Below are 26,471 nucleotides of genomic sequence, written 5' to 3' on the forward strand. Positions count from 1 at the left end.
TGAGATTCCCTGATTTCATCCTGCCCACAGCCCTGTGAGCAAACTGATGCCCAGAAAGATTAAGTACCTTGTGCAAAACACCCAGTGGTAAATCATTAAATGCGGCCTCCCGCACTGCCTGCGCCAACAAAGAGAGCAGGCTGCAGGCGCGTGGTTAGGTCCCCAGCAGGACAGGCGGTCACGAGCTGGACGGGCTAAAGGCACACGAGGGCGGGGGCGGGATGGAGGGGCGTGTCAGGGGCGTGGCCGGAATCGAGGGGCGGGGCGGGCGGGGCTGGGATGGAGGGGCTCGGCACGGGGAGGTACCAAAGAGAGTGGGGCGGGAGGGGCACGCAAGCTAACTTGCCAGTGGACTTTGCCAGTCCTGCTACGCGCCAGGCCGGATCCTACCCAGGCTCTCGCGCGGCCACCAGCCGGGCCTTCGGCGGCCTCTCCTGGCTCCGCGCGCCAGACCACACGCGGGGGACAGCAGAGGTGGCCTTTCCAGGGCAGGGATTAGGGGGCAGGATTGACGCGGATCCTTGGTTTTCCCAGGCTTCAACCACATAAGGCGGGGCTTGCCGCTTGGAATCCGAGAATGAATTACACACGGTTCATCACGGCTGCGAGCGCGGCCAGAAAGCCTTCCGCCCTTCGAGTCATGGGTGAGTCCGGGCCCTGCTCTCCCACTGGAGGGGGCGGTCCCCGCAGAGCTGCTCCGGGCGGCCTGAGCCCAGCTCTGCGCAGACCTGGCACAGAAGGCGCGCTGGAACGGGCACGAGTGTGGGCCATCAGCAGTAGAGAGAGGGCAGGCCGCCGTGGACACGTCCTGCTTAGGCTCCAGAGGGCTCTTCCGGGCACAGGAGTCGGGGTTCGGCTCAGCGTGCGGGCGCGTGCGGAGTGGGGAGGGCGGGTTCGCCGGAGAGAGAGGGGTGCGCGCGGAGCCGGGCACGGACGGGCCGAGTGGAAGCCCGTCTTCTCCTACTGTGACCCTTGGCTTGTCTGCCTGATCACTCCGCCTTCTTAGATGCACGTGTCTATTCCTTAGTTCCTCCACCGGTGAGGTCGGCCCACAAAAAAGGCATCTGCTGTGTTTCTTTCGGACTAGCATTCTATCACTAGAAATCGTTACACTTTAAAGTTTTACTGACTTTAATGCAGCATGCTGAACCATCTCTGTTTAGGAAAGTCTTCACTGAAAGTGTTTCTTCTCCTCCTTATTTGTTGTAGCTGAGATATTGGGCAAGTCATCGAAATCTGTCCTCTCCCTGGCGACTGGAGCACCAAACCCTAACACGTTCCCTTTCAAGTCTGCGGTTATCACCATAGACAATGGAGAGACCATCCAATTTGATGAAGAGATGATGAAGAGAGCACTGCAGTATTCTCAGAGTGCTGGGTACTGATCAGTAGATAATGTAACCTTGTTGGTTCATTTTCATGAGCAATATTCTACAGCCCGCTGATAGAGTGACGTGTGCGTTTTTAAACTGGGTATTCAGCAGTGAGGAAGGTTTGGGGAAGAGTTTTAGAAGAAAAAATAATTGCAGCAATGATACTGAATGCCTAAGAGGCCAGGGACTGTTCTCAACCTTATACGACTAGGGGAGGGAGAGGTTTTAGGAAGGTGGTTCCATTTGATCTGAGACTGGGAAAAGAAAGAGAATATAGCTTGGTGAAGCAGCAGGGTAGGAGAAAGGAGGAAAAGGATGACCCAGCAAGCAGCCAGTTTAGGTCCTGGGGAAATTTTTTTTTTTTTTTTTTTTTTTTTGGTGGTACGCGGGCCTCTCACTGCTGTGACCTCTCCCGCCGCGGAGCACAGGCTCCGGACGCGCAGGCTCAGCAGCCGTGGCTCACAGGCCCAGCCGCTCCGCGGCACGTGGGATCTTCCCGGACCGGGGCACGAACCCGTGTCCCCTGCATCGGCAGGCGGACTCTCAACCACTGCGCCACCAGGGAAGCCCCTGGGGAAATTTTTTAATGATTATGTTCCCTTTCTAAACAGGCAGCTATGTAAGCATGTTGCCCTCAGTTCAGATGTATTTAATTTCATAAAGGCAAACTGGAACACGTATTCTAAGGCTTTCCTTAGCTGGTCTTCCAGTGATAAAGGGTAACTTGCAGAGTGTCTATGAATTATACTTTATTAAAGCCTGTTTGCTCTGTGATTGAAGAATAATGCATGTTGGGTGCATAAAAATTGTATTGTATATAATGTATACCTAGGCTTTTCTTTCCATGATGCAAAGAACTTACTGAACCTGCACTTCTAGGTATCCTACAGAAATCTCCCTAAGGGAAACAAAAAATGAATTACGCAGTGAGAGCTCTAATGTAAAAGAAGAAGTACAGGCTTTGGAATGAGAAAGCTGTAGATTCAAATCTCAGCTCTTTTAATCACCAACTGATTAACTTATGTGGATTTCTTAATCTCTAAGTCTGTTGCCTTGTCTTTTAAGTAAAGATATTAATATTGGCAAAAAGCATTTGAGGACCTTTAAAGTGCCTGCTATAAAGCCACCATTTAGTTCCTGTCTACTATTATCATGACTTTCACTACTGTCAATTTCTAAATGCATTTTATGCTTTAGACTCCCAGAGCTGTTATCCTGGCTAAAACAGTTACAAGTAAAATTGCATAATCCTCCCACCATCCATTATCCACCCAGCCAAGGACAAATGGACATGTGTGTCACCTGTGGCAGCCAAGAAGGTCTCTGTAAGGTAAGACTGGAAGGAAAGGCACCCGCGGGAAGCATCCAATACTACGTTCACCCATACAGCCATCTCTCCCTTAGCCACAGAGCATCATGTTCTGTGGCCTACAAAGTCTTCCTTGTCTTCACCTAGAATCATAAATGGAACGTAAAGACATTCACCAACCTGGTTTCTCTCTTTTTTTTTTTCACATCTTTATTGGAGTATAATTGCTTTACAATGTTTTGTTACTTTCTGCTGTACAACAGTCAAGCAGCCATATGTATACATATATCCCCATATCCCCTCCCTCTTAAGCCTCCCTCCCACCCTCCCTATCCCACACCTCTAGGTGGTCACAAAGCACCGAGCTGATCTCCCTGTGCTATGCAGCAGCTTCCTACTAGCTATTTATTTTACATTTGGTAGTGTGTATATGTCCATAACACTTTCTCACCTCATCCCAGCTTCCCCTTCCCCACTCTGGGTCTTCAAGTCTGTTCTCTACATCTGCATCTTTATTCCTACCCTGCCACTAGGTTCATCAGTACCGGTTTTTTTAGATTCCATATACATGCATTAGCATACAGTATTTATTTTTCTCTTTCTGACTTACTTCACTCTATATGACAGACTCTAGGTCCACCCACCTCACTACAAATAACTCAATTTTGTTCCTCTTTATGGCTGAGTAATATTCCATTGTATATATCTGCCACATCTTCTTCATCCATTCCTTTGTCGATGGACATTTAGGTTGCTTCCATATTCTGGCTATTGTAAACAGTGCTGCAGTGAACATTGTGGTACATGTTCCTTTTTGAATTACAGTTTTCTCAGGATATATTCCCAGTAGTGGGATTGCTGGGTCGTATGGTAGTTCTATTTTTAGTTTTTTAAGGAACCTCCATACTGTTCTCCATAGTGACTGTATCAATTTACATTCCCACCAACAGTGCAAGAGGGTTCCCTTTTCTCCACACCCTCTCTGACGTTTACTGTTTCTAGATTTTTTGATGATGGCAAGAGGGTTCCCTTTTCTCCACACCCTCTCTGACGTTTACTGTTTCTAGATTTTTTGATGATGGCCATTCTGAATGGTGTGAGGTGATAACTCATTGTGGTTTTGATTTGCATTTCTCTAATGATTAGTGACGTTGAGCATCTCTTCATGTGCTTCTTGGCCATCTGTATGTGTTCTTTGGAAACATGTCTATTTAGGTCTTCTGCCCATTTTTGGATTGTTTGTTTTTTTGATATTGAGCTGCTTGTATATTTTGGAGATTAATCCTTTGTCATTTGCTTCATTTGCAACCTGATTTCTCTTAAACAGAGATCCCATCATCATTGACCCGGAGCTCTGAGTCATTAGGACAAGATTCCCGTTCAGGGAGAACTCAACCCCTACCTGCAGCTTAGTGAGCGCTGCTTACTTTCATCTGACTCAGAGATTCAGGCTAAATTTCAGTTTTGCTTGTGGCTATAACATTTCAGTGTATGACTTTTAAATCCTTTGAGGGTGTATCCTGATACTCCTGAGATGAAACGTCATTCCTTTGTGTGTCTGCTGGTGTCGTCTGTGCCGGCTGCCCCTTGTGCCCTGACTCCCTCTTGGCTGTGCTTCTCCACGTCTACGTATATGTCTGTGTCTGTGGCTGACTTCTCCTCTGGGTTACTTTCTCTCTCTCTTTCCCTCTCTCTGTCTCTCTCTGCCTCTCTCCTGGGTTCCAGGAACTCCACAGAGGTAACCACCACTGGGGGGTCTCCAGATAAACAGACTGCATATATGGTTCTCAGCTTCATCTATTTGTTTCTTTTCTTTTTCATGAATAATTAGTCCTGGATAAGGAAGCTCTACATTCAGTCCTCACATCTAGATGAAAGTATGACTCTTGCTTATCTCAAACCAGAGTAGCTTTCTTGCTCTTCTTTCTTACGTAAATGTGAATGTTATAATCCGGTTAGTTTTAATGAATTTCAATTAAATTATTTTTACAGAATAAGGTATTAAAGTAAGACTTTATAATTTTCCTCCCCCTTCTTGGACTGAATTAGGAAAAATAAAAGGATTAGCTGCAGTTTGATTTTTTTTCTTGAAGAGAAACATTTGTGATGCTCCAGACTAGTAGGACAAAAAAGTTCTTTTCAGTGAAATTCTTTTCTTAGGAAGGGACATTATGTGCATTTTTTTTTCCAGAAAGATGCACAAGAAAGTTTCTTCTTTGTCTGTTGCAACATCAGTCATATCAAAGAGGAAGAGAGCATAGATGGCCAAGTGCATCAGTAACTCACTGGCTTATAGCCATGCTTGTTCCAGAGGCCTCCTGGGAATCCAGTTTACTATTTCTCTCACTTTGTTCTCCAGGATGGATATTATTTTAGGTGTCCGTGTCTCAGATAATAAACAGCCCTCCCTCCTCATTTAGGATATATGACTTTCTCATGTCCTAATGTATGTGATGAGGTTTTCATCTGATCCATGGATAATAATACACAAGCCACCCAGTGATTTGTTTGGTCCTAGGAGGTCCTGTAAATCCTGAATCAATTAGAAACTTGTCAGAGGATGACACTGTCATAAAATGCAAAAAGCTCATAAGGAGAAGTAAATGGAATATCCTAGACCAAATCAGGAAACAAAAGTCCAATCTTCTGTCCCAATGTATAATGGCCATGCTGTTTATCAAGAGCTCTAGGTTGTTAAAATAATAGGGAGGAGAGGCTTGACCTGGGGATTGTGAAACATCACAGGGCAGGAAAGAATGATTCTGTGACTCGTATAAGATTAATCAGAATGGTGGACTAGTATCTCTGTGAGGGTAAAAACCATGCCTTTAGGCTCATCATTTATCTCCATCCTTTACACAGGCCTGGCTTATAGCAAATATTTTAAAATTTTTCAGAAAAGGAATAAATAAATTTTAGGAGCCAAAGCAGTTATGTTTTTTTTTTCCAACCTAGAACGGAGGTTTGCAAACTGTGGCTTGAGAGCCAAGCCAGCCCTTGTCTGATTCTGTAAATAGAGTTTTATTGGAACTCAGCCACACCATCGGCTGACGTATTGTCTACAGCTTTCTCACCATAGAGGCAGAGATGAGTAGTTGCAATAGAGACACCAGGGCTCACATCCCATCTGGCAAGTTACAGAAAACTTGCCAACTCCTTCTCTAGAATCCTAGTGAGCCCAAACTAAAAAAAAAAAAAAGGGGGGGGGTGTTTTCTAAGACTGGAAACCAGACTAATGAAGCAAACCTATGCTTCTTTTGTTAGGTATTTGAGATGATCGTTAATCCTGGAGATAATATCCTCGTAAATGAACCTATTTATTCAGGAACAATTCATGCTGTGAGTACACATGTCTACAAAAGGCAACTCTCTTTTCTTCTAACAAATAAGAAACCACTGCACCTTGAGAATTCTCTGCCCACTGAAACATAAAATAGCATCTTTCTTCTTAAACAGGAGAATCATTAATATATGCAAAATATGTGAAATGTACCCTCTGCTTTATACATTTCTCCTTACAAAGTCTAAATGTAGAGGTGCTAAAATTGGGTTGTGCAAAATCATGTCCAGATTTGTTAATATTCCACCTGAAATGTGACTTAATTTACAAAGACATTTTTTCACTACCATCTATATGACCACATGCCTGCTCTGCTGTGCCCTGGTCAGAACACACCACTGTCGGGGGCACAATACTTTTGGGTCGATGTGAATACAGGCTGGAGCACAGTCGGAGAAAAGCGACCAGAGTGAACAAAGAAATGGAAATAATACCATAGGTTGAATTGTTTTAGGAACTATGCTCTTTTCCGCAGAGAGAGAAGACTCCACAGGGGCATGAGAATTGTCCTCAAGTACATTAAAGCTAGCCATGTGACAGAGGAGTTAGGTTTGTCTGTGCATGTCCTCAGGTTCATAGAACTTGAACCAAAGGGTGGAAACTATAGGGAAACAGTTTCAACTCAATGTAACGACTGTCTAACCATCAGCCTTACCAGTTCTCTGAGGAGTAAAGCACTGGCCATCACTGCAGGGGCTCAGAGTAACTCTCAATGGCCACCTGACATAAATGCTAGCAAAGTAATTTTAGCTTAGAGTAGGGGATTTAATGAGATGACCGCTATGCTCTACTGAATCTAACTTCATGGATTATCTTTTTTTTTAATTTAATATTATCTTTGTGAAAAATGAATATATATAGAAAGCAATTAGCTAGTCTTGATGAAAGCCATATTCCCTCAACACTCCCAAGTAGGGGTAAAAACATATTATAAACATTGCTTTTCTAATGAACAATCTGAAAAGGAAATTAAGAAAATTCCATTTGTAATAGCATCCAATAGAATAAAATATCTGGGAATAAATCTAACAAAATGGGTGAAAGACTTCCTCATTAAAAACTAAAAAACATTGCTGGAAGAAATTAAAGGAGATGCCAATAAACCGAAAGGCATCACCTTCTCCTGGGTTGGAAGACTTAATACTTCAGGTGTCAATACTACCACAGCAATTTACAGATTCCATGCAATCCCTACCAAAATTCCAATAGCCTTTTTTACAGAAATATAAAAGCCAATCCTCAAATTCATTTGGGATTGGAAAGGGTCCAAATACGCAAACCAATCTTGAAAAACTGCAAAGTTAGAAGATTCTCAGTTCCCAATTTCAAAGCCAACTGCCTTAATCTGCAGTAATCAAAACCGGCTGGTACTGGCATTAAGGATAGATACATATCCCAATGGGGTAGAATTGAGCGTTCAGAAATAAACCATACAGCTGTGACCGACTGATTTTGACAAGGGTACCAAAACCATTCAACAGGAAAAAAAAAAAAAAGGTCTCTTCAACAAATTTCGCTGGGATAACTGTATTTCCACGTGCAAAAGAAAGAAATTGGACCATATAAATCTTCAAATCTTCTTGACCTTGGATTTGGCACTATTCTTAGATATAACAACAAAAATACAAGCAACAACAAAAATATAGATAAACTGGACTTCATCAAAAATTAAACTCTTTTGAGCGTCAAAGGACATTATGAAGAAAGTGAAAAAACAGCCTACAGAGTGGGAGAAAATACATGCAAATCATATATATATGGTAAGAGTTCAATATCCAGAGTATATAAAGACTTCCTACAATTAAAATACAAAGAAATTAATTTAAAAATAGACAAGGGGGGATTCCCTGGTGGTGCAGTGGTTGAGAGTCCGCCTGCCGATGCAGGGGACGCGGGTTTGTGCCCCGGTCCGGGAAGATCCCACATGCCGCGGAGCGGCTGGGCCCGTGAGCCATGGCCGCCCGTGAGCCTGCGCGTCCGGAGCCTGTGCTCCACAACGGGAGAGGCCACAACAGTGAGAGGCCCGCGTACCGCAAAAAATAATAATAATAATAAAAATAGACAAAGGACTTGAATAGACATTTCTGCAAAAAAGATATATAAATGGCCAGTAAGTATATGAAAACATGCTCAACATCACTAGTCATTAGAGAAATGAAAGTCAAACCATAGTGAGATACTACTTCACACCTACTAGGATTACTATTATTTTTTTAATGGAATATAGCAAGTAATGGTGAATATGTAGAGAAATTGGAACCGCAGTACATTGCTGGTGGAAATGTAAAATGGTGCAGCCCCTGTGGAAAACAGTTTATCAGTGCCTCAAAAAATTAGACATAGAATTACTGTGGACACACAAATTCCACTCCTAGTATGTACCCAAAAAGATTTGAAAACTGGGGCTCAAACAGAAACATAAACGTTCATAGCAGCATTATTCACAATAGCCAAAACATGGAGCAGCCCAAAGTGTACAATGCATGAATAAAATGTGGTCCATTCACACAATGGAATATTATTCAGCCAGAAGAAGGAAGTTCTGACACCTGCTACAACATGGATAAACCTTGAAAGCACTATGCCAAGTGAAAGAAGCCAGACACAAAAGGACACGTATTGTATGATTCCACTTGTACAAAATATCTGAAATAGGCAAACTCATAAAGACGGAAAGTTGCTTAGTGGTTACCAGGGGCTGAGGGAGGGGGAAGTGGGGAGTTACTGCTTAATGGTACAGGGGGTCTGTTTGGAGTGATGAAAAGATTTTGGAAATTAATAGTGACATGGATGCACACATTGTGAATGTAATTAATGCCACTGAGTCTCACACTTTAAAATGGCAAATTTTTGTTATTTTGCCGTAATTTAAAAAACTAAAATAATTACCTTTTCTTAGTGACTGGATACTAATTGTTAATTATTTTCCTAAACTCCTAAGTCATAAGATTACACAATGCCTATAAATAGGCATTTTGTCTATGTAAACAGCACACATACACACACGTTTTCACACACCCAAACAGAGACCAATGCCAGGCTGTGAGGGAATATGCTGACGGTTCATGTGTGTTTATCTCATGGTCCAATATTGACTTCTTTTATTGCATGTTTATGTGATTTCTAAGTCTAAGACCTTTTAAATTTACCATAAGTGGGGTCTGGATTATTCTCAGTGCATAATTCTACATTTGACTGCTAAGAAAAGTGTTTGCTTATCCTTTGAAAATATTTTTTCTGAGAACTTCACTCAGTTACTGCTATTTTTTTTTTAATTTTTATTGAAATATATTGTACTTGATTTACAATGTTGTGTTCATTTCAGATGTACACCAAAGTGATTCAGTTATACATATACATGTATAACTTTCAGATTCTTTTCCATTATAGGTTATTACAAGATACTGAGTATAGTTCCCTGTGCTATACAATAGGTTCTTGTTGGTTACCTATTTTATATATAGTACTGTGTATATGTTAATCCCTAATGCCTAATTTATCCCTCCACTCCTCTTTCCCTTTGTATCCAGAAGTTTGTTTTCTATGTCCGTGTGTGTCTATTTGTTTTGTAAATAGGTTCATTTGTATCATTTTATTAGATTCCATATATAGGCAATATTATATGATATTTGTGTTTCTCCATCTGACTTACTTCACTTACTATGATAATCTCTAGATCCATCCATGTTGCAGAAAATGGCATTATTTCAATCTTTTTGTGGCTAATATTCCGTTGTGTATATATATGTGTGTGTGTGTATATATATATATATATGTATATACATACATACATATACATACCACATCTTTATCCATTCATCTGTCAATGGACACTTAGGTTGCTTCCATGTCTTGGCTATTGTAAATGCTGCTGCAATGAACATTGGGGTGCACGTGTCTTTTAGAAGTATGGTTTTCTCCAGGAAGGGGACTGCTGGATCATAAGGTGAACCTCCATACTGTTCTCCATAGTGGCTGCACCAGTTTACATTCCCACCAACAGTGTAGGAGGGTTCCCTTTCCTCCACACCCTCTCCAGCATTTATTATTTGTAGACTTTTTGATGATGGCCATTCTGACCGGTGTGAGGTGGTACATCATTGCAGTTTTCATTTGCATTTCTCTAATAATTAGTAACATTCAGCATCTTTTCATGTGCCTGTTGGCCATCGCATGTCTTCTTTGGAGAAATGTCTATTTAGATCTTCTGCCCAATTCTGGACTGGGTTGTTTGGTTTTTTTTTGATATTGAGCTGTATGAGCTGTCTGTATATTTTGGAAATGAATCCCTTGTCGGTTCCATTGTTTGCAAATAGCTTCTCCATTCTGTAGGTTGTCTTTCCATTCGTTGATGATTTCCTCTGCTTGTTACTTATTAAGTTCCGATTTTTTTCTTTATGTTTGTCCACAGACATAAAACATAAAAACACAAACCTTTCATAAAACAATGTCTATAAACAAGGCCACTATCTGTGACTTCAGCCTTTGCAATCGGTACAGTATACTATCCCCCTGCCTTGGTGAGCCACTGCCCTGACGCTCCTTGGTGCCCCAGCACCACCCTGGCTCCCCTGGTCCCTCTCCTAAGACCAACCTGAACACCCCATAGTACAGAGCCAATGCCGACATGGTAGGGGGCCTCCAGGACCCCATTCCAGCCTGCTCTGTATCTGATGTGCCCATGCTACACCACCTGTCCAATATTTTGAATATCACCTCTGCTTATAACTATTTTATGTATTAGAACCATAGATGCTCTATAAGATTAATTTACTTTGTCAAAAAACATTCCTTAATAAACACCTATTTTATGAACCAGTTCTAACCATAATTATAAAGATAACGCACTGTGGGCGTAGAGCTGAGTGCAGGTTTGTGTTTAAGGGTATAAATGGTAACAGCTTTGTGTTTAAGGGTATAAATGGTAACATTCTCCTTAGTGTAAGAACCAGTGACGCTGATATTTTGTATCAAGTCTGAGTCTCTGGCTTTCTTTTCTCTTTGTACTGGACAGCTGCAACCCCTGGGCTGCAACATGATTAATGTTTCCAGTGATGAGCACGGGATTATTCCAGACTCCCTCAGAGAAATACTCTCCAAATGGAAACCAGAAGATTCAAAGAACCCCGAGAAAAACACCCCCAAATTTCTTTATACTGTCCCAAATGGCAACAACCCTGCTGGGAACTCATTAACAACTAACCGCAAAAAGGAAATCTATGAGGTATTTTCAAAGAATGTGCTATGTGGCTGTGTTCTTGTTTTGTTCTGACCCTTTAGAAGAGTGCTCTGCAAGTTCCTTCTCATTACCCCTTGCTCTCAAGGAAGATGATTTTTAATAAAAGGAAGTCATCTATGCCAGGGTCGCCATGAATTTAAATTCAAGAAACTATTACGCTCTTGTTGACTATGAGATTTTTCTTTCCCTTTAATTGATATTTTCATTGAAGGAAATGTTACTCTTGGTGTGATGTTAAACTCTATGAGGCTATTTAATAATTGGCCCCAAGTTTGATTTTCATTATTTTATGTTTGTATTTTCAACCTGTCCCTTCCCTTTCCTACTTCTTGTCATTTCAGGTTACAAAGACATTCCTTTAAAATAGGAGGCAGGCTCCTTTTGTAAAGTCTCCTCTAGGTAGCTGAACATGATGCCTAAGATTTTCACTATAAACACTGTTCTAAAATCACATATAAAGCTACACAGAAACAAGTACAAAGAACTATGATTCCAAGTGATTTTCATCTTCGAGCGCTCTGAAGAAATAAATATGCTCCTTTAACCTTTTTTAGCTCGCAAGAAAATACGACTTTCTCATCATAGAAGACGATCCTTACTATTTTATGCAGTTCAACAAGGTAAGTGCAGTGTCAACTCAGCCCACAATCAGTAGACAAGTGGCTGTAAGTTACTCTGCTGATGTGAGTTTAGCCGGGCTGCCGAGCATTTTCATCTCTGGTATTACTGCTCTTTCCAGAAATTCCTTTCCTTTAGAATAGCGGCTGGCTCTCTGTGCCAGGCACGTGGAGGGTCGAGTGAGTCAAGGGTGAGGGTCGTCTGGACTCCAAATCCAGGTCGTGGCTCCTTAGACATTGTGCCAGGGTTACGGAGTGGGTGTCTCCTTGGGTGTCAACCTCAGTCTCTCGGGGGTGGCTGACGGGCGGAGGACTTGGGAGGCGTGTCCAGGCGGAAGGAGAAGGACGGCCGCGCTCGGTCATGAGGCGGTGGTGGGCAGAGGAGGGGCGTGCCTAGCATCATGCTGCCCGCTCGCCATCCCTGTCGCTTAGGGTCGGGGACTTCCCTGCAGAATCATGGGCTTTTAGATCCTTTCCCACTATATATGTACACCACTGTCCACGAGCACGGTTTCCTAGGAGACAACAGTAGTGGTACAGACTCCCAATGCCCAACTCCGCAAAATCCAACACTGTATTTGCTCTCAGGGCTGCACAGAACAAACACACGCACTCAGTCCCCACTCTATATCTACGGAGAAGAAACAGAACTCTTGGCTTTTTATCTAGTTTGCCTGAATACCATGTCTGCCTGCCGCGCACCTTCAACACGACCATGGCCCCCTTTCTTGTTGGCATTTACGTTTGAAGTAAATATGGAAGTTTCAGCATTGCAGACCGACTACTCTGCTCGTCTTCCCTTGCACCTTTGTTGTGTTTCTAGTTGGTCTAAGGCTCAGCATCTCTTCCTAAACAGCCCTGAATGCTGACGGCCCTCTTCGCTTTGGTCTTTTCCAAACTAGTTTTTCTTGAATCCTTCCTCGAAATCTGTTCATCCTGGATCTCAAGTCTTGGGACGAGGAGGTCCTGTGTGAGGTTCCTCTAAACTCACGGGAGTGGCAGCGTGAGCAAGTGCGAGGACGTGTGTGTGTGTTTGGCAGAAAAGCCGTGAAGATCGGCAGATAAGAATAGAAGAACGTGCATCTCTGGTTCTTACTCCATTTCAAAGGGCTGAGATGAAGACAAGGAAAAGGATGTTTGTCCTACTGTTCTCCAAATCCATTCCTCCCCAGTCTCTGCACAAAGTAGGGATACGGTCTCTAACAGACTTCCCAAACCAACAGTATTTTTCTTCCATTTCAAGCCCTGGGCACCGACTTTTCTCTCCATGGACGTTGATGGGCGTGTCATCCGAGCTGACTCTTTTTCCAAAGTCCTGTCCTCTGGGTAAGGCCCTGGCTGTGCCTGCAGGCTGCAGCTAAAGGTGACAGAGGCTGCACCTCAGCAAACAGTTCTCATTTAAGATACCTGTATTCCCGTTTGATTTCATCTATTAATACCAGGCTTTTCTCCCCACCTGTCCCCAGTGGTCAAAGATAGTTGGCCATTAAATTTACAGCTGTAGGGGGACTGGTCAGGTTTTTGGTTACATATACGAAAGAGCACATTTAGAAATACGTGGTCTATTTTAACTGTACAATTTAATTTAAATGTGTATTTTAAATAAGAAGTTGTTTTATTAGACTGTGTTAACTGTCTAGGTCCATTTGTCCCCAGGTCACAACTTTCTTCCCCATGAAATCACTAACATGGTATTAATTGTTAATGCAGGGTTGGTACTGTGCCTTTTCTCTCTTTGTGCAGGTTGCGAATAGGGTTTATAACTGGTCCAAAGCCCTTGATCGAGAGAATTGTTTTACACACAGAAGTTTCAACAATGCACACCAGCACTTTCACTCAGGTAGGAATTTTTTGAATCAGATCATAAAATAAAACAGATGTTGGCAAATATGACTGAGTGAACATGGCAGAGAGAGAAATCACTGATTGCATCTCTAGATCCGCATGGACTGAATTAGGAGACCACGCACGGCAGATGTTTGCTCTAAATAGCAAAAGAGATTGGAATGGACCTGGTACTGTTTCACAGTGTAGACCAAACTCCTTCAGGGTCAGAGATCTTCTTATTCAGCTGTGTCCTGGCATCTAGCCCAGGAATCCCATAAAAACTGCGTTGGACTCAACAGGGCGGAAGAGGTTTGGTGAAGTAATGCACTGTTAGCTTCGTTGTCCTGGAATCTGAGAGCAAGGGTTCAAACCCGTGTGGTGGCCCGATGTCTGCCTTCACTGCCCATGTGCTAAGCTCCCTACAGACACCAGCTGGAATGTATTTTAACTAAAATACAGTAAAATTATTTTTGGAGAATGTATAAATTTCTTTACAAGCTTTGAGAAATTATTGGACCCATCCCTAAGGCAATCTTGAGAATCAGACCTTAAGGACAGAACTGCTACCTAAGAACGCAAAAGGGGTAGTTTATGTAGAATGGACATTTCTTTGACATTATACATTCCACGAAGTGCAGATATCCCATGTTTTATCAAGTTGGGGCTTTTTCTATATTATGTTATCAACCAAATTTCACTATCCATTTAGAACATTTAGGACTTTCATTCTGGATACAAAGATCTCTAAATATACTGTATAACTTCATATATAGACTGTATGTGTTTTATATTTAGAGAGGCCATCTAGGGCGGCAGTTATTGGGTGGATCTGGGGCTGGACAGTCTGACCTAAGTCCAGGCTCTGTGATGAGCAGTGACTGCAGGAAAGTTAATTTCACCTTGTGCCTCATTCTCTTTATCAGTAGAGTGGAAATAATGACCTGCCTAATAAGGGTATTACGAAGATCAACTTAGCTTAAATACGTTCATATGGTACAGCAGCTTCCAGCACATAGCAAGGACCATATAAATATTTGTTATTTTTACTATTATTGTTGTCATTGTTATTAATCAACGTTGTTATAAGTCGCTGACCCTATAAGGCTTCGTGCAGGTTGTTGCATCTCCTTAGGGTCGTTTGCACATAATCAAGAGTGATTTGCTGTTATGTTTGGCAAAAAAACACATTTTAGAGGATGAACCTTATAACTGTCTCATCCCTTTTAGCTGCTGGTATCACAGCTTCTACACCAATGGGGAGAAGAGGGCTTCCTGGCTCATGTAGAGAGGTACTGTATTTTAGGTTCCATACTTTATATAGAAATGGACTTTGCTCTATTAATTTTCACTTTTGAATTATTCCAAAATAATGGAAAGCCCACAATGGTAAAAATGTTTACCATCAGACAGGTCAAATAAATACGCTCTATTTCCTCATCAAGGATTCAACATTTTCATCAAGATAGAAAATAGATTCTTACAGAATGGACTCCAGGGCCTTTTAGTGTCTGCAATCAATGTAGCAAACACATCCTTTTCATTGTTTTCTTCTTCTAGGGTTATTGATTTCTATAGGAAGCAGAGGGATGCATTATTGGCAGCTGCAAACAAGTGGTTAAGTGGTGAGTGGAACTTACATCCTGTCCTGGGATGAACAGTAGCCCTTATATGAGTAAGTGATACACACCACAGAGTATTGTTACTAACCCTGGGGAAGGAAACAGGGTCCAGGAGTATTCTTGTCAAGAAAATGTTACCCTATGAATGATCTCAGAAGTAAGAGCACAAACCCTGGCACGATTCTACGCGTTTCTACTATAACTGACTGCTGCAAAGTAACTGTGGTTTGAAGAAAAACGACCAATTAGTCTAACACCAGCAATAACCTACTAAAAGTTAAATAATACCTGTACTCAAAAGGTTTTCAAAATTTTGCTCCAAATAGAAGAGAAATTGTGAAATCAACAACATACTCCTTTACTGACTCTATAAAGACAAAACAGTACAATCTAAGGCAGGTTTCTCATTACAGACAATTTGCCTTTTAATCATTAACCTCATTTATCTAATATTTTCTATTGCTAATTTGATTTCAGAATGGTTTAGATTTAATTTTCTATTAAGGAAGAAAGTAAAATGAATTGCATGGCTTTAATTACACCACTAAAAATGCCTTTGGCAAGAATAACAGTAAATACAAAGTATTCACTTCTTATTTCCCTCATATCTTTTTCCCTACGTAGTCCTGGTAAAAACACAATTACTATCTTTTTGATAAGAGTACTATTCTACCACTTCCTACAGTGAAGTTGAAAAAAAGGCTTTAATCAACATCAAGGTTTTTTTTAAAGGTAATAATCAAAATCAAAATAATTATTCTTCCTTCTTGGTTTCTCTATCCTTATGTTCAATGAAGCATAAAGCCTACCAATGACCAGAATGTCTTAACTTTATGTACTCCTTTCATAATTAACTACATTCTGATAAAAACTTCAATTCATTAGACTTATGAACAATTACATAAATGATAAGATTTATTGAAACACTAGAAGCCTCTAGAAAGAGGTGAGGAATCCGCTCCTAAAACTGAAAGAGCCATGTTCGGCTTAGGGACAGTTCTAAGGAAGGGTGGTGGGCATGGCACTGGATTTCCCGCACTGCCCTGAGACCCACTAAAATCATAAGTAAACACACGAGTCTCCTCTCTCCCTTTCAAACCCTCACCTTACTTTTTAAAATAAAACTCAGAGCATCAATTTTCAGAACTCATAAAACTATATTTTTAAAAATGCTATCACTGAAGGAACTTTTTTGGAAACACTAGTTTATAGTTACTGCAATTTGTCATTTCAGCGATATAGTTGACATCATCAGAAATGGTCTCGGGAAATATTTCTTCTCTTTTGTTTGTAGGTTTGGCAGAATGGCAAGTTCCTACTGCTGGAATGTTTTTATGGGTTAAAATTAAGGGCCTTCATGATGTAAGAAAACTGATTGAAGAGAAAGCCTTTAAGAAAGAGGTAAAACAGGAAGAAAAGCTACATTTTTTCTTTAAAGTAATATCTTAATAAAATGGCAAGAGATATCTATCGTTGCCCACCAACCCAAGGCATAATGTTTGCCTATCAGATACATTAACTCCTTACTAAGAACATAATAGATTTTGAGTTACGGAATTAGTCTCCTGGTCTAAACCAGGGGAAATACAGTCATTCAGCTCAGCTACTGATTAGCTTAGTGGCTAAGAGCACACTCTCTGGAGGCACGTCCTTGGGTGTGAATCCCAGCTCCAGCCCTGCCCTTATATGTGGCGTTGGGTAAAATGCAGATAATAAGAACCTCTCCCTCTTAGGGTTGCTATGATGATGAAAGCAATAAATATGGATAAAGTACTTAGACCAATACCTGACACATAGTAAATGCTTGATGAGTATTAGCCAGTATTATTTTTTATTATTTTTAAAAAATTTTTATTGGAGTATAGTTGATTTACAATGTTGTGTTAGTTTCAGGGGTACAGCAAAGTGATTCGGTTATACATCTACCTATATTCATTCTTTTTTAGATTCTTTTCCCATATAGGCCATTACAGAGTATGGAGTAGAGTTCCCTGTGCTATACAGTAGGGCCTTATTAGTTATCTGTTTTATATATAGTAGTTGTATATGTCAATCCCAAACTCCCAATTTAACCCTCCTCCCCTTACCCACTGGTAACCATAAGCCATTAGTATTAAAATAAAAGGATTTTTTTCCTGATTAGGAAAGTAAAGCATACTCATGGTAACATGATTCTTCATTAAAGCATATTGAAAATTTATTAAATAGCCCATAATTTTACCACCCAGATTTTATGACCATTTGTGAAATATTTTCTTGAACAGCTTGTATATATCTAGTAGTTTGTCTATGAAATTGTATTTTTATGAAAGTATAATGCTTTACAATATTACATTAGTTTCAGGTGTACAACATAGTGATTCAATATTTTTAACAATTAGACTCCACTTAAAGTTATTATAAAAAATTGGTTATATTCCCTGTGCTGTACAATATATCATTGGATCTTCTTTATTTTATACATAATAGTTTGTACCTCTTAATCCTCTACCCCTGTCGTGCCCTTCCCCCTTCCCTCTTCCCACTGGTAAGCACCAGTTTGTCTCTATTATGTGTCTCTTTCTTTTTGTTTATTCATTTTATTTTTTTAGATTCTGCATATAAGTGCATATTTGTCTTTCTCTGACTTATTTCACTAAGCATAATACCCTCCAAGTCCATCCATGTTGTCACAAATGGCATTATTTCATTCATTTTATAACTTTGTGTATCACATCACTATATATATATATATATATATATATATATATCACATATTCTTTATCCATTCATCTGTTGATGGGCACTTAGGTTGTTTCCATATCTTGGCAATTATAAATAATGCTGAAATGAACACTGGGGTGCATGTATCTTTTTTTTTTTTTTTTGTGGTACGCGGCCTCTCACTGTTGTGGCCTCTCCCGTTGCGGAGCACAGGCTCCGGACGCGCAGGCTCAGCGGCCGTGGCTCACGGGCCTAGCTGCTCCGCGGCATGTGGGATCTTCCCGGACCGGGGCATGAACCCGTGTCCCCTGCATCGGCAAGCGGACTCTCAACCACTGCGCCACCAGGGAAGCCCCAAGCATGTATCTTTTTTAATTAGTGTTTTCATTTTCTTTGGACATATACCCACAAGTGGATTGCTCTGTCATATGATAGTTCTATTTTTCGTTTTTTGAGGAACCTCCATCCTATGTTCCATAATGCTTCACCAATTTACATTCCCACCAACAGTTTACAAGTGTTCCCTTTTCTCTGCATCCTCGCCAGCATTTGTTATTTGTTGTCCATTTGCTGGTTGCTATTTTAATAAGTGCAACGTGATATCTCATTGTGGTTTTGATTTGCACTGATGATTAATGGTTAATGATTGGCATTAACCTGATGATTAACGATGTAGAGCATCTTTTCATGTGCTTTTTAGCCATCTGTATGTCTTCTCTGGAAAAACGTACATTCAGGTTTGTGCCCATTTTTTAATCGGGTGGTTTGTTTGTTTGATATGGCTGTGCAATTATTTTACAGGATTAAAATTACACAGAAAAGTTTATATCATGTTTTTTTCACTTAAAATTAGCCCACAAGGATTTCTAATTTTTTTTCTCCTTTTATACTTAAATCATGTCTACTTAGATTTCATTCAGAGGCACTAATTAAGCTGAGACGTCTAAATATGCTTCTGTGTCGCTTCCCAATTTAGCAAATCAATCAACCGTTCTCCATTAATTAATTCCTTTATCATGTTCGTCACTCTTTTGTAAACACCAAGATCTGTTTCTAGTATCACTTCTGTCTTGAGGCAGTGAGTACAAAGAACAGATCGTGTTGTTGTTGGCAAACTCCTGTGCTAGAGCATAAGAGACAGTCTAGAGGTCAGAACTGGGAACTGGCTGCCTGGACCCAAGAGCCAATCCACTCCCCTGGGAAAGTCACTCATTCCCTGTAATCATCATACTTGACCGCAGGACTCATGCTTTATTAATTGTTTTAATGTTAATAACAGCACATAGAAAGTGCTTAATAAATACTTAAATGACTTAACTCATATAAGTGCATTTTAGTACAATAAATCAATTTTATTACATTTTCTTTGCTTTGTTATCACTGCCATTATTATTCACAATATTTGATAAGTGGCTCTTTGTTTGTATCCCTGAGCTAGGAGATAAGGATACAGGCTTCATATTTTATTATAGTTTTTTCAGTTCCTTTTATTTATTCCATATACCCTGTTGCATGGACCTTCAACTTTTCTAAATAACCTCTATCTTTAACACAACTCTCTTAACCCAGATTTTGGTCACCTTGCAAGATTCTTACCACTCCCTCCTTCTCCACAGAAACTTGCTTCTGGCACATCCCTAAACTGTTCCCCAATATTGGTAGAAATGACAGTTTTCATTTCACTGTTAATCAGGAAAAAAAAAAAAACCTCATCTTCGGCCTTGAAATTTTCTCCCCAGAATGCCCCCAAATCATTTCATTCCCAGCTCACCTAACTTCAACAACCAGGGGCCAGATTTACACCATGAAAAAACAAGCAGTTTCTTAAAGTTCTGAATGTCATGATTTTACTAGACAACAATCTCAAAGACTTAACACAACCCAGTCACAACCCTGTTCTGACTCACGCACAGTTTTCAAAGATGTGGTCTACAGGCTCCTCTGCTCCTGCCGTGAGTCAGAGACCCAGGTTCCTGCCACCTTCTTGCTCTGAGTTTTTCAACACATGGATCCATGATGACCGCAGCATTGAGGGCATGGTGGGTCACACAGGGAGACGTTCAGGGCCAGGCCAAGAAGTAGCACCACAACTTCCCCTCTCCTGGCTAGGATTCAATCACGCAGCCACAGGCATCTAGAAAGAGGCTGCGGACAGTGTGTTTTCATGCACAGGAAGCAGGAGACACATGCTCTGGGGCAGCGAGCTGTTGGCCACAGAAGTCACCAAGAAGAGCAGGTGTCCCACCGTTTTGACACCATTACCTATCATTTTTATTCCTTCACTCTATGTATTAAGCGTTTCCACCTCTATGAGTGACCAATTTTCTTTGCACCTTGGGGACACTACACTCTGTATCTTCTCCCTGACAGACTCTTCCCCTACTTTTTGCTTGGCCTATGCCTACTTATCTTTCAACTCCAGGCTGAAAGGTCACCCCCAAATTTGATAACTCTAAAAGGGTATTTAACACTGATTGATTTGCAGATGTTGAAAAATCCTTGCATCCCTGGGATAAATCCCACTTGATCATGGTGTATGATCTTTTTAATGTGTTATTGGATTCGGTTTGCTAGTATTTTGTTAAGGATCTTTGCATCTATGTTCATTAGTTATATTGGCCTGTAATTTTCTTTTCTTGTGGCGTCTTTGTCTGATTTCGGTGTAGGGTGATAGTGGCCTCATAGAATGAGTTAGGAAGTGTCCCTTTCTCTGCAATTTTTTGGAATAGTTTCAGAAGGATAGGTGTTAACTCTTCTCTAAATGTTTGATAGAATTTACCTGTGAAGCCATCTGGTCCTGGACTTTTGCTTGTTGGAAGTTTTTAACTCACTGGTTCAATTTCAGTGCTGGTAACTTCTCTGTTCATATTTTCTCTTTCTTCCTGCTTCAGGTTTGGAAGGTTGTACCTTTCCCAGAATTTGGCCATTTCTTCTAGGTTGTCCATTTTATTAGTATATACTTGCTTGTAGTAGTCCCTTATGGTCCTTTATATTTCTGTGGTGTTGGTTGTAACTTCTTCTTTTCATTTCTGATTTTACTGAGTTGGGCCATCTCCTTTTTTTTCTTTTTTTTTTTTATGGTACGTGGGCCTCTCACTGTTGTGGCCTCTCCCGCTGCTGAGCACAGGCTCCAGACGCACAGGCTCAGAGACCATGGCTCACGGGCCCAGCCGCTCCGCGGCATGTGGGATCTTCCCGGACCGGAGCACGAACCCGTGTCCCCTGCAACGGCAGGCAGACTCTCAACCACTGCGCCACCAGGGAAGCCCTCCCTTTTTTTCTTGATGAGTCTGCCTCAAGGTTTATCAATTTTGTTTATCTTTCCAAAGAACCAGCTTTTAGTTTCATTGATCTTTTCTACTGTCTTCTTAGTCTCTATTTAATTTATTTCTGCTCTGATCTTTATGATTTCTTTCCTTCTGCTAACTATGGGTTTGGTTTGTTCTTCTTTCTCTAGTTGCTTTAGGTGTAAGGTTAGGTTGTTTATTTGGGATTTTTGTTGTTTCCTGAGGTATGATTGTATTGATATAAACTTCCCTCGTGGAACTGCTTTTGCTGCATCCCACAGGTTTTAGATACTTGTGTTTTCATTTTCATTTATCTCTAGGTATTTTTGATTTTCTCTTTAATTTCTTCAGTGATCCATTGGTTGTTTAGTAGCATATTGTTTAGCCTCCACATGTTTGTGTTTTTTGAGTTTTTTTCAATATCCACAAATCAATCCATGTGATATACCACATTAACAAATTGAAGAATAAAAACCATATGATCATTTCAATAGAGGCAAGAAAAGCTTCTGATAAAATGCAACATTCATTTATGATAAAAACTCTCCAGAAACTGGGTATAGAGGAAACACACCTTAACATAATAAAGGCTGTATATGAAAAACCCACAGCTAACATCGTACTCAATGGTGAAAATCTGAAAGGATTTCTTCTAAGGTGAGGAACAAGACAAGGATGCCCCACTCGCCACTTTTATTCAACAAAGTTTTGGAAGACCTAGACACAGCAATCAGAGAAGAAAAAGAAATACAAGGAATCCAAAGTGGAAAAGAAGAAATAAAACTGTAACTGTTTGCAGATGAGATGATGCTATACATAGAAAAATCCTAAAGATACTACCAGAAAACTACTAGAGCTCATCAATGAATTTGGTAAAGTTGCATGATACAAAGTAAATACACAGACATTTGTTGCATTTCTATACACTAACAACAAAAGAGCAGAAAGAGAAATTAAGGGAAAAAAATCCCATTTACCATCACATCTAAAAGAATAAAATACCTAGGAATAAACCTACCTAAAAAGGCAAAAGACCTGTAATTGGAAACCTATAAAATGCTGATGATTGGGCTTCCCTGGTGGTGCAGTGGTTGACAGTCCGCCTGCCGATGCAGGGGACACGGGTTCGTGCCCTGGTCCGGGAAGATCCCACGTGCCGCGGAGCGGTTGGGCCTGTGAGCCACGGCCGCTGAGCCTGCGCGTCCGGAGACTGTTGCTCCGCAACGGGAGAGGCCACAATAGTAAGAGGCCCGCTTACCGCAAAAAAAAAAAAAAAAAAAAAATGCTGATGAAAGAAATTGAAGGCAACACAAACTGATGGAAAGATACACCACGTTCTTGGATTGGAAGAATCAATTTTGTCAAAATGACTTTACTATCCAAGGCCAATTACAGGTTCAGTGCAATCCCTATCAAATTACCAAGGTCATTTTTCACAGAACTAGAACAAATAATTTTAAAATTTGTATGGAAACACAAAAGTCCCCTAACAGCCAAAGCAGTCTTGAGAAAGAAGAGTGGAACTGGACGAGTCACATTCCCTGACTTCAGACTATACTACAAAGCTGCAGTAATCAAAACAGTATGGTACTGGAACAAAAACAGAAATATAGACCACTGGAACAGGAGAGAAAGCCCAGAAATAAACCCATGCACCTATGGCAAATTAATCTACAACAAAAGAAGCAAGAAAATACAGTGGAGAAAAGACAGTCTCTTCAGTAAGTGTTGCTGGGAGAACTGGACAGGTACATGTAAAAGAATGAAATTAGAACATTCTCTAACACCATAAACAAAAATAAATTGAAAATGGCATACAGACCTAAATGTAAGACTGGATAATACAAAACTACAGCAAAACAGGAAGAACACTCTTTGACATAAATCAAAGCAATATCTTTTTCATTCTGTCTCCTAGATTAATGGAAATAAAAACAAAAATAAAAAAATGGGACCTACTTAAAAGCTTTTGCACAGCAAAGGAAAGCATAAAAAAACAAAAAGGCAACCTACAGAATGAGAACAAATATTTGCAAATGATGCAATTGACAAGAGATTAATTTCCAAAGTATACAAAGTATACAAAGTATACATATTAATTTCCAAAGTATACAGCTCATATATAACAGCTCATACAGCGCAATATCAAAAAAAAAAAAAAAAACCAATCCAAAATTGGGCAGAAGACCTAAAAAGACATTTCTCCAAAGAATGGAGATATCGGAATGGAATATTGCTCAGCCAGAATTACTCAGAATGAAATAATGCCATTTGCAGCAACATGGATCAACCTAGAGATGATCATACTAAGTAAGTCAGACAGAGAAAGACAGATATCATATGATATCACTTACGTGGAATCTAAAAAAATGATACAAATGAATTTATTTACAAAATGGAAATAGACCCACAAACATAGAAAGCAAACTTATGGTTACCAAACGGGAAAGTGGGGAAGGGATAAATTAGGAGTTTGGGATTAACATACATACACTATTATGTATAAAATAGATAACCAACAAGGACCTACTATATAGCACAGGGAACTATACTCAGTATTTTATAATAACCTATAAGGGAAAAGAATATGAAAAAGGATAGATCGATAGATATACATATACACATACGTATAACTGAATCACTATGCTGTATACCTGAAACTAACACAACATTGTAAATCAACTATAGTTTAACTTAAAAAAAATGAAATATTTTTAAAAATGATATTTCATTGGATTTATTTTACTTTTCTAGTTATGTTAAACATTTATTCATGTTTATTACCATTTCTATTTCTTGAATAAGCTGTCCTTGTCCATTTTAAAGTTTTTCCTCTGTTTCTGTGCATTCTTTATAATATATGGAGAAGAGGTAGAATTGCTGTATTTATGTAAACACTGGTTTCTATGCTTTTAGTTTTATTGTACGACATGCAGTAATTTTATATAAATTGATTTTTCTCTTGTGATTTCTTTCATTGCTTTTTAAGTTTAAAAGTCATCCTCCACTCTGAGATTAGATTCACCTATATTTTCTTTTCGTTTTCTTTAATGGTACATCACCTGTTTTCCATAAACTCTCTTAGATATTCATGCTTCCTGGATATCATTTCTACCTTGATAGTTCAGCTCCTTGCCCCTACTTCAGAGCATCCTTCTCTTTAGCTTCTCCAGAGCAGATGGACATGGTGAGTACAATATTCTCTTTAGACTAAAAGTAGATATCCATTTATTTTTTGTGTTCATTCTGTGAATTACAACATTATTTGATATCTTCTTGGGTTTCTGCAAAATGGGTATTGGTTGGAAAGTCACAAACTACCATTCAGAGAAGTTGCCAGGCTTCTATAGACAAATGATGTGACCAAGTTGGAGTCGAATAGATTTCAGACCTGCTCAACAGTGTTGGCAGATTATCAACAAGTTACAAAGAGAACCTCTTTCGCTCCTTCTTGGAATTAACATGAGCCTTAGTACAAATTCATGAAGCCATCCATCTCTATCTCTGGTGGAAGGGTCAAATAGAATAATATGAATGATTAGAGTTAAGTAATTGCTTAATCACAAAGTCCAGCTTTAACCAGGATTACAGGAAACCAAGAAGCAAGTTCCTAAGAACTGTATGTCGGGAACCCACAGAAGAGCCATAAACTGAAGAGTCCAGGAAGTGTAAGAAGAGTGTATACTTATCCTTGGAGATGGGTTGTCTCCGGCTGTGTTCTTGATTGACTTGCTTTCTCATGTCATTAAATATGCTTTTCATAAGTTATATATGCATAGAGCTGGACAACTGAAACTATACAGAAGGCATGTGCAGGTGAGAGAGTACATGAAAAAAATAATTCAAGTTCTGAGAGAAAATGATGATCTTGAGGGAATAAGGATTTGAAAAATTTCCTGGGCCTCTGATGTGCTTCCGTCTATGTACATTAGTGGACACGATGGCAACTGACCCAGATAAAACTGAGGTTAATCCTGACTTTTCACTGTCTGATCTCAACCTAAGATGGATACTCTTTGTTTAAATTTCTCAAGTTATGACAGACTTTTCCTAAACGGCATCCTAATTTTATTAATTCTTCTCTCTGTTCGCTTTTAGGCCTTCCAGGGATTAGCCCAACTTATAAAGGAATCTTTATGAAGAAATCGAACTCTTCATAACACTCCATCTTCAGATAAATTATTTCTATGTTTTAGCAGGAAGAAATGATTGTTGGTGTTAGACTTACAGATCGGGTTTCACCGAACATGTCATATCTGTAGTAATTTAACTAGACAACTTTTAAAGTGCCCTTGAATGCATCAGATTGCCGAAATATATTTATAATCCACATATACATGTTGATAAATTTTCAACCCCCCCCAAAAGTATTTTTATCCTGGATTTTATGTAAAGATTTTTGTAGTTGCTTTATCATTTCCCATAAATTTTCTTTGAAAATAACATTTTTACAGTAAATTATTTGTAAGCAAACAATCATGTTCAAAATGGTATATAATGTGAACTTCTCCTATTTTGAAGAAAATGTAATGAGAGCTTGTTGCAAAAATTGTTAGTATTTGACTGTTATACATAATTTTTAGTAAGAGTATCACAGATATTATGTTATGCCATAGAAATCCATTTAAAATAAAATTCTGAATCTAAACATACCTAAACATCTGCCTATTAATTCTAAGTAAGGAGGAGAGATTAAGGACTGAGAAAAAGGTACTACATTGTATTTTTATGAAACTACACAACTTTCAAAATTGCATTCTTATCAGTTACGTAATTTCAATCTACTAGACTCCTTTGAGGTACTTAGGATATACTTTTAATGATTTCCTTGCTCATCTTTAAGATCTTTAATTTCCCTATCTGATTATTAAATATATGCTCACTTAATTTTTTTCAAACAACCCAGTAAGTATAAGGAATAAAGTAAAAGCCACTGGGTGTCTCACCCCCAACATTCATATCCATCCTTATAGATGTTTTCTACGCATGTACATGTAATATGTACAAGAATGGGATCTCATTAGGACAGTATCGTAAACACCCTGTACACATTTTCTATTGCTGTAGAACAGTGTACCAGCATTCCAAGACCCAGTCCTTGTAAAGTTATGTGGTCCTCTGAGGAATTAGGAAGTTTACCTCTTTATCACTCCCACC

At 39.8% G+C, this 26,471-nt stretch overlaps 1 protein-coding gene and 1 long non-coding RNA gene across 7 annotated transcripts in view; one reads left to right on the top strand and one right to left on the bottom strand.

The window, feature by feature from the left end:
* The window catches only part of LOC138842731 (uncharacterized), a 554,863-nt gene that overhangs the window by 490,164 nt on the left and 38,228 nt on the right, over nt 1-26,471 (bottom strand). The window lies entirely within an intron of this gene.
* Nucleotides 326-25,924, top strand: LOC132597518 (kynurenine/alpha-aminoadipate aminotransferase, mitochondrial). 3 transcript variants are annotated; one of them, XM_060301352.1, is made up of 13 exons: nt 326-644; nt 1,210-1,378; nt 2,571-2,703; nt 5,947-6,021; nt 11,037-11,246; nt 11,816-11,881; nt 13,122-13,204; nt 13,622-13,718; nt 14,933-14,994; nt 15,263-15,327; nt 16,619-16,725; nt 24,400-24,501; nt 25,413-25,924. In XM_060301352.1, the coding sequence occupies exons 1-13, from the start codon at nt 578-580 to the stop codon at nt 25,452-25,454; spliced, it is 1,278 nt and encodes a 425-aa protein (XP_060157335.1). In that variant the 5' UTR covers nt 326-577; the 3' UTR covers nt 25,455-25,924. The 3 variants fall into 3 exon arrangements, with proteins under 3 accessions (XP_060157335.1, XP_060157336.1, XP_060157337.1); XM_060301354.1 differs by lacking the exon at nt 326-644 and adding an exon at nt 735-850; XM_060301353.1 differs by lacking the exon at nt 5,947-6,021.

Source organism: Globicephala melas, chromosome 6, assembly GCF_963455315.2.
Source record: "Globicephala melas chromosome 6, mGloMel1.2, whole genome shotgun sequence".
Classification (NCBI taxonomy): Eukaryota; Metazoa; Chordata; class Mammalia; order Artiodactyla; family Delphinidae; genus Globicephala; species Globicephala melas.